Below are 13,422 nucleotides of genomic sequence, written 5' to 3'. Positions count from 1 at the left end.
CTAACCAAACTTAACTGTAATTTGCCTCGTGAGACTTCGTCCTATAGTAGTGGAGTACGTTTGGTAGATATTTAAGTATGTAAATTCATTAGGTCGTCAATTACACATTACTTGGGCTAACCCTTCACTGCATAATGTTCCATACATGGAACAATTGTATTTACTGTTTATATCTGCTCATGCTATACATCTTTGTATGCACAATGTTCCATAATGTTCCAAATTCTTTAATTAGCGTTTTCCATGAAACCAAAACTCAAAAAAAATTTATTTTTATTTTTTTAAGTAGTATTTAGTACACTTATAGCATATGGTTAAAAAAAAATCCATGCAGTGAAGGGCTAATAGTATAATATTTTTAAATTTTCGTCGAGGTTCTAAAACAGCCATGAAGTCATGTTTATAGTAATACAGATTTATTGATATTGATAGTTTGGGAGCGACCAACTCTAGGTATAAATTATTGTATCTAGAGTACCATATTTCAGTTTGCCTATAGTTCTCATTGGTCGGAATGGGGGGGGGGGGCTGTGTATCGTAAAACAAAGCACGGGGATAAAAAGTAGGCATTCCAACGAGTAAACGAAAATAATATGAATGAGAGCGAGAGAGGGAGAGCGAGACACGGGAAGAAACGAATCTAGTGAAATCGGAAGTATATCAAGTCTGCAGCTCGTTTGTTCAAAGCATTTTAAAACGTCCACTACGACTGTGCATTGTGATTTTTTTTAAACATTTTATTTTATTGTAACTAGTGATATTTTTCAACCATTCTAACACGGTTTTATTAACTTAGAAGTCAACTGGACGTCGCGTGTACATGTCGATAGTTCTAGTTAGATACCTAACCTAACCGTTACTCAGCCGTGCAAAACCGGTAAGAATTTTGTACTATTTAAATAACACCTAAGGTTGGTTAAATTCAGCTGACGATCCTTTGTTCGAGGCTTTATAATAATTGGCAGGTATACCAATATCTAGAATTGTTTAGTATAGTGTAAGTAGAAGTTTCGAAAGAGGACAGTATTTACTGCAAGTACCTACACGTTAATTTCTTTTACGTTATCCACAATTTTCAAAAAAAGTTAATGTTTAAATAATATAACGTAGGTAAAGTGGTTTGTTATTAATTAAATATTACATTTTACAAGTGGGTAAACTAATATTTATCTTCGATATTTTATTAACTATAAATATCACATTTTGGTCTATCAGTTTTTGGTGTAGTTAAAGTTAAAACAAATTTGAGAACAAATTTTGGACGAATTTCATTAAGAGTGTTTTGCTATTCGAACAAATACTTTACAGTCTACACTATTTTGCAATGAAAACTGATTTACAATATTTAAAAGGTAAACAATATATTTTTAACGTGAAAAACCGCATCATATTTTCGATAACTAGAAATTCTTGATAGTTGGCCAAAATTCATTTGTATTCCCTCGGAATTTCAGTTGTACAGTTTACATTGTATAACCATAACTGAAAGTATTATTATTATTTCTGTATTACGGAAAATATAGACAATAGGTTCTAAATGTATAATTTTAAAAAATATGCCTCTTCAGAATATCCTTTAGCCTAAAATTTGCCACGTTTTTACTTTTTGAGTAACTAAGTTTTATCATAATATTATTTATGATTTGTTTTAAATTAAATATATTTTCCATAATCGGACATCCGTTTAACACATTTAATAAACATATTTTTTTTTACTTAGTTGTTAAACGAAGTCTGTTAATTCCAGAAAGAGTAACTCTCAATCAGACAATAAAAATGTATTTTATACTTTTGTTTATATTGTGTAAAATAATTCGGACGCTGGAGAATAAATTTTGAAAAAAAAAATTGTTTGTTAGTAAAATGTGACTTTGCCCGGTACTTTACCCTGATAGCCAGGTCATTGATTATTACTATTAAAACGTGATTTTTATTTCAGTTTGAGATTATTTATTCCAATCTTAAATTTATACTATCAATGTACCGTGTCAATTCTTTAAGAAGAAAATATAAATTTACTATAAAAATCAGTGTTTAAAATACTATCCATTCACACCCCTTTAATTTTGCTTTCCAATTATCGATTTTGTTAGCTATTTCGCTTACATCCAAATAAACAAGTATGTTCATATGTCGGTGTACAAATTTTGCAGATCGCATACGAAAATTTCAAATTTTCTCTTTTTGACGATAATAATTATTATAAAACACATGTCAGGATAGTTTTTGGTTATTCACGACGTTCCATAATAAACAGTGATGTAGTTTACCCCCAAGGTGTAGGTATACTAATTCAAATATTGTTATTATTATTATATTTGTTCGACATTCCTGAGAAGATGCAAAGTCAGAAAACTTTCATACGACTATATTATGACTATGACGATGACCCGTGCAAAAAGTAAAAACGGTCGAACGGCTTAGACTTCCGTTGTCCAAAGTCATGACCAAATATTTTAAACCACTCGTACACAAGATAAACGATTGCTAGTCGTGTATTAACATAGTCACCCCGTCCGGTAAATTATCCGAGTGGAGAAAACTGCTCTGGTCAGTAACGGTCGGATTCACAATCGAACGCTAGCACTGCGTTATAATATATGCTCATTAAGTTTTATTGTCAGTCGTTAAACGCGTCTCCCGAATGATTATTTGGAAATTTTTCTTCTTCGCTATACAAATTTTAACCGTCGCTTTGTTTATCGTTCATTTTTTATGATAATATCTACAGTGTACACACTACGTACACATACGATGAGCAGAGGGTCGCTTTCACCTCTTTCGGTAGTTCTAATAATAATAATAATAATAATAATCATAACAATATTTATCGTCCCGGATGTCACCGACACCTCGTTGAATGTAATATTTTTTATGCTTGCCGCAGTCCGTACATTGTCATGTGCTCATCACAGATCGGAGAAGATAATAATAAAAATAACATCACTATAATATTATAGTGTACAATACATAATACACTGCAGTACTTACCGGCTCCGTAAAACGACCGAAACGCCATGTAATTATTACATATTACACTTTGTCCGTCATTGTTGTTATGTGAGATGTTTGCTATAGTTTTTTTTTTACTCTAAAAAAATAACCCATCGATTCGAGACGGCACGGCGCGGTGGTTGCCGGCAAACCTGCGAAAAAGACTTTTTTTTAACGAAGGCAGCCCAGAAACACACAAACTGCGGACATTGCAATTGAAAAACAACACAAAAATCATCCCAAAAAAAAATTACCAACAACAAATGACTTCTGATCTGCCAAAAAAATTCTATCTAAATAATTGGCAAAACGAGTTATTTATATTAATTTTAGATTAGTTGTTCCGTTACATTGTTTTATCTTGTCTAAGCAAATCATCATTCTTTATGTCTATGTTAGTTATTTAAGAAGCAGCGTGTGTTGTGAGGCAATATTCATTTTTGATTTCAATAAAATATTACTAGACTGAAAAAATGATTAAAATAAAAATATATTCGAATTTTTGTTTGTTAGTTTATTCGAATAAAAAAATTATTTGATTGATTGATATTTTTTTATTCCAATTAATACATTATTTAATTTGTTTTTGCATTCTGGCTTCTGCAGCTTTTCAAGACTGGTGGGCTCAGTAGTCGTTAAGAAAAATGTGCTAAAATATATTAAATGTGTTTCTATTGTGTTCAAATAGTTTTACCAATGGACTTAATTTTTCCCCAATACAACGTCGAGCTGTCTCGGAGCTGGCGTTCGTCATAATTACTCGATCTGGGTCAAATCAGCGACGCAAACAAAATATTATAACGTACCAGAATTATTATTATTATCATCATAATGAAAACAAACGTTGAAGACAATAATGTGTGGGTTGCGCAAGATCCTGCGCTGGAAAAAAAGAACTGAAACAAGGCACAATATAATGACTACATATAATGTAACATACGGTTTTAATAATAATAATTATACACTTATACACGCCGAAACCGCTGGCCGGCCAGCCGAAGAACATGCGGTACGCTCAGCTGCTCTGATATACATAGTATAATATATTCATAATAATATAGGTAGCGCCGGCTTGCATTGTTCTTGGCGGTCTTACAGTGTTTGGTTAGACCCATTTTGGTTTATCGTCGTACCGAGGTCGTTATAGCAGAAAAAAATAAAAAAAACGTTTTGCGAAATTTTCAAACGTGACGTTCGAATGGGAAATCTTCGAGTCGGTTAAGTTAGGATCCATCGTTCAGTCGTGAGTTTTTTTGAAAATTTCGCAAATCTGATAAACAGCCGAACCGGGGTCGAATCGTTTTTCGAGTTCTGACCTTACCCGACCTCGCCAACATATCGCAGAAGTGTACTTACGATTCCTCTGCATTGTTATCCATGGCGACCCTCCGGGATTGCCCCCAAAACACCTTGGCAATATCGTCACTATGGATGATGAGCTTGACCGCCATGTCCTTTTTTATTATTAATTAGCGCGAGAGTAGCTCATCGACGAACGAGTGAAAAATGTTATTTTCTCAGACGAGACGACGATTATATAAAATAATAACCAATAAAAAAAAAAACAACTAGACCAAACGGGATTTTATCTGATCACGACCCGTGCCTTATATATTATTGCGCTGTACCCACGCTTTACAATACACACATATTAGAAACGTAGAAACAAAAACTTAATAAATCCGTCGTCGCGGCCGCTGTGCACTTATTACTTATACACTTTATACTTATTATTATCGCGCCGACTTCATCTGTGTAGCGTCGCGTACACATGCGTGCGGTCCGGACGACACGACAAACAGACCGTGACCGTCTTAGTGCATTTTTTAATACACACTACAGTAATAATAATAATAATAATAATCACATTACGGTTTTATCTGTTGCAGGGCTCAGCATAGCGTATTTTATACCACATCCAACGATATGACGACCACGACCACGACCACGATGGGGCGACCGGTGGTCATCGTACCGTGTCTACTGGTGTTGCTCTTGTCGGCGGTACGTGCGGGTCATTCCGTTCACGATTCGGACGACCATTATGTAAGTAGTAGATACAATATAAAACAGCACAGTTTAACACAGCCTATAATATTCATAAGAGTACAGTGTACAGCACGCTACCTATTGTTTTCATAACGAGGGTGTGTATTTTTCTCCATTTTAAAATTCCCTATTCTTCTCTGGTTGCAAGTAATTCACGATCGCGTGCAATAATAATATGACAATGTCGTATGGCCATACCGTGTTGGCCGCCATATATAGGCGCGGTTATTGTAATTGTTTTTTTATTACTATTGCAATTGTCGCGAATGGCAGTCGATTAGACCAAAACCTAGTCGGAGGCGAGCGAAATTAATCTAAGATAAATCTCGCCGAGAGATTGACAAATTTCCATAAGTCATCGTCAACGTACCCAAAATGTCCCTAACTAGATTGATATAGCGTCTGTCCCAAAACGACTCTGCCCCATTGGCTATGAAGATTGCAGATAAATAAGGTCTAGGTAACAGCGATGAACGTTGGAGAAGCAGAAGAACGCAAAACAACATGACCGGAGAAATAATACAATAAAAAATAATTATTTTTATAAATTAGTTTTTTGAAAATTCTGAGCGCGCTAAGCATCCTTTTAGTCGCGTCCACGTTACCAAGGCTTCTCCTAGAGACCTCGAAGGATTCTTTTGTTCCCACTGTTGTTTGAAACAATATTTTCTCATACGGCTTTCAATCACGATCCAAACACTGTAATTCGGTCCATCGATCATAATTGATAATATTACTCTGCGGCCAGTCGATCATAATTACATTATCATCGTCGACCCGATTAGTAGCCTATCTGCGAAATAATCATACTGATCAGTGATCTATTGTACACACGATAATCGTGGCCCTTGGAAATAGTTCCCGGCAGTTAGTCCGGTAAAATAATAAACTTATTCTTGACCTGACGGACGAGGGCGTATTTCTTGTGTTTTATCGTATGAAAACCCTATAAGCTACACAAATTGAGCAACCAAATTCTCGCCGTGTAATATTATTGTCTACGGCCCAAAACCAGTTTCGATAATGTAATTATAATAATTATATTCTAAACGTGTTGGCGTTTCTAACGGGACAGCGTGTATAGTTTTCGCGTTTCAATCGAATCCTAAATCTAGGAAATCTGAAAAATATCAGTTTTATCAAATATATATACACAGCTGGGTTTTTAGAGCAAATTTCATAAACAACGTAACTCGACGATTATATTATAGGCTAAAAATATTATGACACACGAGTTATCAAGTGATAGAACCGATATGTCTGAAATTCGGGTTACTCGTAAGTAACTCATTTCAAAATATCATAATCTTACAAAATTTACTCTTGTGGTTTTGTTTTTTAATTAAGCAATTATTAATTTTTTACTTTCAAATTATTATTAAAATTACCATTATAGCCTGTTTATACACGTCTCTAATGCCCCCCTCCCCTTAAATCCGGGCCTGCGTTTAGGCGTCGACGATTCAGACCGTTTATGATTTATTTAGTCGTATTAGTAAATAATTTATGATATAAACGAAATCAAAGTGTTTGGAATGTTTGTATTTTCAGAGCGTGCCCAGCTATCATTTTAACTACGGCGTCAAGGACTTGCACACGGGTGATCTGAAGAGCCAATGGGAACGCCGCGAGGGCGACGTCGTCAAAGGTTCGTACAGTCTGATGGAACCGGACGGCAGCATAAGGACGGTGGACTACACGGCCGACAGCCACAACGGGTTCAACGCGGTGGTGACCAAGAGCGGCCACAGCGTCCACCCGAGCGGACACCATTACCAGCAGCCGGCGGCGTTCAAACCGTCACCGCCGTCCAAGTACCCGCCGCCACTAAACCGCTACTACCCGCAGCAGCAGGTGCAGCAGCAACAGCAGCACCAAAAGGCCGTCGCGTCCGTCGACTACATCGCGTACCTCAACAACGGCCTGGACGCCGCCGCGGCGTACGCGTCGCCAAAGTACTACTCGCCCGCCCCGCAGGCGCCTTCGCCCAAGCACTACTATCCCGCCCCTAAATACTACTATTACCCGGCGGCAGGCCCGTCGGCCGAACCTCTTCTCCCGTCGCCGTCGTCCACGGTGTCGGCGTTCGTCGCCAAATCCGGGCCCGTCCTGTTCCCCGCCGACAACTCCACTTCGGCCGCTTCGGACAGGCCGTCGCCTTCGCCCACGCCCATAACTTTGCTCAAGTACGAACCCGAAACCGACAACGGGCAGTTATACGGTGATTATTACACGTGAGCCTGTCCGCGCACCATCTTCGCCCGTGTACATAAAAATAACGAATAAGTCCTTTAAGCGAGTCCGCGCCTGCCTAAGTCTTGGTTGCTTTCAAAATTGTGCTACTTCCACAATTAAAATTCAAAAACGGATTTCAGTAGATTTCGTTCTGTTCCACACTATGGTAATATTTCTCAAGTGTCAGCTTCTGCCAAAATCAAAAATACTCAAACGAAACAACACAGCCGTCGCTTAAACAAATCGCGTGACCGCACAATAATAAATTATTATAATATCCCATAAATGTATAAGGTAAAAACCGAAGGGAGGGGGAAGGGGGGATAATCGAGCCAAATATACAATTGTTTTTAATTTATGTATTTCTATGTAGTGAAACTTAATATAGTATATTATAAAACTAGTTTGATCGTAGCGTTAACGTGTAACGAAGTGCAATATTTTTTTTTTTTGTTATTACATTTAAGCTTAATATTATAAAATATATTATTTAATATTATTATCTATTTAAACTATTTTATTTTTTTTTTTTGTATTTTGTAATATTATATAATTTTAATAAAACTATTTTTTTTCTCCAAATATCAATAAAGAAAGTAATTTTTTCCATATTTACCTTATTTAGTTTTTCTATGTCTTATCCCACACCTAAACCAGGTTAGAAAACGTCCGAGTACACGAATAAGTTAATTTTAGCAGGCTTGAGCTATCCAAATTGAGTAGCAATTTTCTATCCGCCAGAAGAAACCATTGCAACCAAACGGCGTCGTTCCGTTGAGACTAGAAAGTTGAGTAGTTAAAACTAACGAGTAGCACTCGGCGAGGGTCAATAATGTAGATTTTCTCGGATGGTCAGCATTTACAGTTATAACAGAAATATCGTTTTGAGTTTTTATGGAAAAAAAAACCCGGACCGGCCGATTTGCTCAAGAGTTATGTGAATATGGCGTAAGCCCGTGAGTGTTTTTTTCAGATTGGCAAAAAACAGATTTCTATTTTCAGAGGAACTGAACCTGTGCGAATTCGCTGGTTCCGTTCATTGTGCGCGGGTTGGAATTAGCGGACACACCGTTATGCAACTTGTGTGTACAGTTTTTAGCTTACATCTACGACTTGGGAGTGCGTCGAACTTGGACTGAAGTAAACCAAGCAAGGGCAATCTCGCCAGACGTTTTGTACACCGGTCTAACGGTTTCAATAGGTCGTGCACGGTGTACTTAAGTGTGTACTCCGTTTAGGCTAAAAATGTCCGCAGTTCGGGGCAACAATTAGTCGACTGGTTTACCGGCGATAAGCCGGCGGCCAAAGTATTTAGTTATAATAAATATAATATCAATAGCGGACCCGCAGCGAGGCTTGTAGTGTGCAAACAGCCAAGGCCCAAGTGTAACGCGCATACCATGTAATTATAGTAATATATATTGTGTAGTATAGACTTCAGCCAGAAATATCTAATAATACATACATGTTTGTATCGTGTATAATAGTAGTGTAATACTATTACTATGCGGACTAATTGTGTAATGAATTCGAGTAGGTAACCGCGCGGTCGGTCGTAACCGGATGCGTTTTTCCGGGTTTTATTTGGATTTTTTTTTTTTTTGTGCGCACGTTCAACACATATTTTATTACTGCTTCACAACGCGACCGGTTTCTGTTGTAATAATAATTATATTATTATATTTATTCTGATAATAATAAAGCGATCGAATGATAAATGTCAACAGACAGACAACAAACAGCAAGCACGAATCCGATCACCGATTAGGTTCGGTTCCCATCAAAGCGGTACGCATTATAAACGTCTCATACGTTCATAAACACTTAGGTTACTTCGTTTTAATGACAATTATCATCATGATGGGTTTAGTTAAGACCAAACGATGGCCATTGAACAATGTGAAAGTGTAATGATTTTCAAATAATTAACTCGGTTGTAGTGAGAGAGAGATATTTAATTTATTTGTTTTTATTAGTTTAATTTCGAAAGCTTATGAGAGGCTTCATACGCACTACGCTGTATTAAAGAAATAATGATAACTTGACTAAAACTATTGGTCGAAGTGGTAAAAATCAAAACGATACAAGTGATTTTTGTATTTACAATAATATGCTCTAGGATGGATGATTATTAGTTTTTTTTTCAATATTTAAAAAAAAAAAAATTTAAGGACAATTTTAAAACAAATATAAGTAGAGAAATGTATCGTTATCAAGTAATGTATGATTAAAAACAAGTTATTGACAAATAGTCACCCTTTACCCTGTTAGTTCTCATCACTAAATATTTTCTTATAAACGGTCCTTTTTACTGAATTAGCTGTCTAAGTTCTGAAATTATTGACTGCACTTTTACATGCCAAGGTTATTATAATAAGACCCTAAACAACAAAATCCGTTCATCGGTTTCGGAGATCTGAAAAATAGCTAAAATTGACAAAATAATTTTAAATGTAATAAATAAACTTCAATAATTTATTTTTAAATTCATATTTTTTGTATCTTCTTGACAAGTTCTTTCGAATGAGCTTAGAACCAACTTTCTATATATTTTAGTTTAATAGAAAATTCAAATCATTATACCGCGTGGGTATGAATTCTATCTACCTGTATATTATTATCTTATATTAAAGCCAAGACAATTATCTATTTTAAAACGTTTCTATGGAGGGGCTAAAAGACCGTTTTTTAATTAAGCTATTAGAAAATAAGATAGAAAAAAACTGTAAAAATACTAATGATTATAGAAAAATGTCAAAAAAACAAAAATCGGCCTTTTAATTATTCACCTAGAGAAAATAGTAAATTTTGATATGACAAAAAAAAAAAATGAAATCGGTTTGATTAGACACTTGAGAAAGTAAATTCGCATTTTTGTCTTTAATTGGATAAAATTTGGCACTTTCCTATAGCTCCATAATAATTAATAAAATCTAATAGGTACAAAAATATTAAACATTTTATTTTAGCAAAACAAAATTTATGACGTTTTCGTGGTATTGATGTACAGCGGGGTAAAATATTCGTGTATTTACTACTATTATTTTCCGATCATGGAAAAATAACAATCGTTTACAATAAGAACAACAATCTGCACGTTTACTGTGAGTACATTTATTAATAAAATAAATTCTAATAATATTTTTTTTAAATTAAGTTATTATTTCGTTGTTACAAGACGTATTTGTGAGTTAGTTGAAAAATAATTCGAGTTTGCATTAATCTGTTTATTTTTAGTACGGACAGTCGAAAGACTAAATCAATTATTATTATTAAGATTTTTAACCGGCAATCTAAAAACCTCTAGGAACTATGATGAAGTGAAAAATAATACAATTGCCCGCCCATGTAGGCTAAAGCAAGCGCCCCCCCCCCATAAGAGCCGCCAGTACGGGACTGAATTATTACTGTATCCAGAACGGCGCTCGACCGAAGATCTTCCGATGCGATAAACCCGCGATACTAATGTAGACACGATGCTTATGCACACACCAGTGAACAGACCGTGTTTTGACCAAATAAGACAATTCGAAAATAATTTAATTAAACAACGCACACGATGTTGTGAAACCTACACGTGCGGACGGAATGTGCCGCAGAAATGATGTCAGTTAGTAATAGTGAATATACAAACACTTCCTTCTCTAAGAATTTAGTTATTATTATTATTATTTAGTTTTTTTATTATAAAATATAACCGTAATAAGATATTGTGTACAAATATAGCTGTTAACGATAATAACGATTTAATATGCTAACAAGTTAAAGCCCGTCGCTGCTACGACGGTATGGAAATGATTAATTTAATTTTTTTTTTTTTTTTTTAATTTAATTGGTCAATTATTTTTAGTTACTATTAAAGCAAACAGCTCTTTCTCATTTGTCGGTTGTGTTTTCTATAGCTGTCCGGACAAAACAACAATAAGTACCACTATTGTACGTGAGCGGTTCGTCTTGCCAAAATCAATATACAATAATAATATTGTGCTGCTACATAATGATTTTTCTGTTCAGACCCGTCGAACGCACAAAATCATTTTAAAAACAAATTATTTACAATTGCCTGTACTTGCAGTGTTGTGCCGACCACTATTGGTTTCCAGTAATTTCTATTCCCTACACGTTGTGGTGTATAGTTGGTAAAAAAGACTTATTGGATTCTGGAAAACGAATCTGCGCTCGAGGTTGTTGTAATTACCCAGACAGGATCATAATAGTGAAAACAACGATAATACGGAGCATTTATTTAGTTGTTTCCCGTTTTCAAATGGAATAAGATAAATAAAAAAAAAAACTATCTCATTCGCGAACTGTGTTTAAGGGCAATAATAATTACAGTCCAGCTGTATTTGTGTGTGGTCGTGTAGATATTTTTTCAGTAAGACGTGCCCTATTCAACAACATAAAGGAACAACATATTTACAGACCATACGAGTGTAGCATGCACAGTAGGCTCGCTTTCGTCGGTATAATCCCAACACTGTCGGCGGTGTTTGATGGGAAAACACCGGAAACAAACGTTATCCGGTGAGATTTTTTTTTCTTCATATTTTCATTCGGCTTACACACAAATGTTCGCCAAGAATTTCTACGTGGCAATGCTATTCAATAATAACAAATGTTCTGCCGCTCCCGAGTTGTGATGTAATCGAAGTACAATTCCAAACGGTTTATTTCTAACATAATATAGGTAATAAATACCCAAGTAGATACTCTAATGTACGGGTTTAACGTTAAAGCGCAATACGTTAATACACATTGAGTCTGGTCATCAATAAAGATATTTTTAATTAGCATTGGCACTAAGTTAAGCTAGTGCTAGACCCTAACCAAAGTTATAACATCATCTACCATGTGTTTATTTACCAATACTGTGTACGTACTTGCTCGTGTAACAGTAATTATTACTATTATGTATGAGGCTTAAAACTTAAAAGGGAACGTAATGTGATAAGAATACAGTATCTCTCTCTCTCTCCTCTTTTTTTTTTTTTTTAAGATTCTGCGACCGAGGCGGAAATACATAAGTTCCGGCGGACGATGTGTGCATGTGCAATCGCGTGTCCAGAGAAGATGTTTATCCGCTTTTAAATAATATAACATAATAATATGTACACCAATTATACGCGGTTTCCACGTCGGGCCCGTTCATTGTTTTCGGTAATTAAATGCCGCGTGTGTGTACGTTTAAATTAGTTCACAAAACAACAGCGACGGTGCAGACATAATAATATTATACACACATTAACTAGGAAAGGAAATCGCATCCGAACGAAGCACAAACCAGTTTATGTAAACGGAAAAAGATCCCCAAAAAAAATTACATAAAACCGTTGAAACCGTAATGTATCTGTTATGCACACAACGCGGTGTTTGAAATGGACCGTGAAACTGGTCGGTCCGCCGCCTCGTCCTTGCACCGAAGAACATGATAAATGATATCGTCCCATTAGCCGGTATTATAATATTGTATTAGTATAGCTGATAACGACGACTATTAAATTAATGTATAATATGTTTGTCTATTGGTCTATTGAAACCGTCGCGCGGTGCTTTCTCCAAAACGTCCGAGATCAAGACGCGTTATAGGTATTTTTTTTTGACACGTGCTCTTTCTTCAGTACGCCCCGTCTGTTGTAAAAATATATTATGTGGTCTTGTTATTATTTTTGTTATTTTTTACGTAATTATCGAAATCGCGTCGCCTGTCCGCGTGTGTGTACTAAAAGTGACGTGTTACCGGGCCAAATGCAATCGAGGTACTCAAACGTCGTTGGATTCCGGTCACGGATGATATTATTTTCACTTTCGTCAACACAATCGCGGTCCGTCGCCAAGTATAATGTCAATAATGAACGAACGGTTTGCGACCAGACAAACGGTTCCGCCTACGCGTGTGTCTGGTGAATTTAAATACCTCTATGCCGTCGGAGAAAATTTTAAGAAAACCCAATCGCACACGACGCTTCTTGAAATTAACCTCGCCAAGTGTTTGGTCTCGGCATTCGTGCGAGTCGGTTTGATTGGACAACACGATAATTGAGAATAGGATTCTGGCAGACTTAATATTGGAAGTCGCGACAGCCACTTTGCCAAAAGGCTATAGGAATCGTCTTAGGAAAAGCATTCTGAATCGGAGTGACC

At 36.0% G+C, this 13,422-nt stretch overlaps 1 protein-coding gene across 1 annotated transcript; it reads left to right on the top strand.

The window, feature by feature from the left end:
* Positions 1-643: 643 nt before the first annotated feature.
* On the top strand, positions 644-7,751 carry LOC126832956 (cuticle protein-like). The gene is made up of 3 exons (XM_050564026.1): positions 644-877; positions 4,884-5,040; positions 6,595-7,751. The coding sequence occupies exons 2-3, from the start codon at positions 4,921-4,923 to the stop codon at positions 7,279-7,281; spliced, it is 807 nt and encodes a 268-aa protein (XP_050419983.1). The 5' UTR covers positions 644-877; positions 4,884-4,920; the 3' UTR covers positions 7,282-7,751.
* The last annotated feature ends 5,671 nt before the right edge of the window (positions 7,752-13,422 follow it).

Source organism: Adelges cooleyi, unplaced genomic scaffold (assembly GCF_023614345.1).
Source record: "Adelges cooleyi isolate 19-005CV unplaced genomic scaffold, UGA_ACOO_1.1 ACOO_flye_CR_arks_rails_tigmint_CR_PRNA_167, whole genome shotgun sequence".
NCBI lineage: Eukaryota > Metazoa > Arthropoda > Insecta > Hemiptera > Adelgidae > Adelges > Adelges cooleyi.
This window is presented reverse-complemented; position numbering and strand designations above follow the sequence as displayed.

Bases quoted from the DNA above. Each gene is read 5' to 3' on its own strand.
- LOC126832956 (XM_050564026.1), top strand. From the start codon at position 4,921: ATGACGACCACGACCACGACCACGATGGGGCGACCGGTGGTCATCGTA. The intron at 5,041-6,594 runs GTAAGTAGTAGA...TTGTATTTTCAG, and splicing joins ACGATTCGGACGACCATTAT to AGCGTGCCCAGCTATCATTT.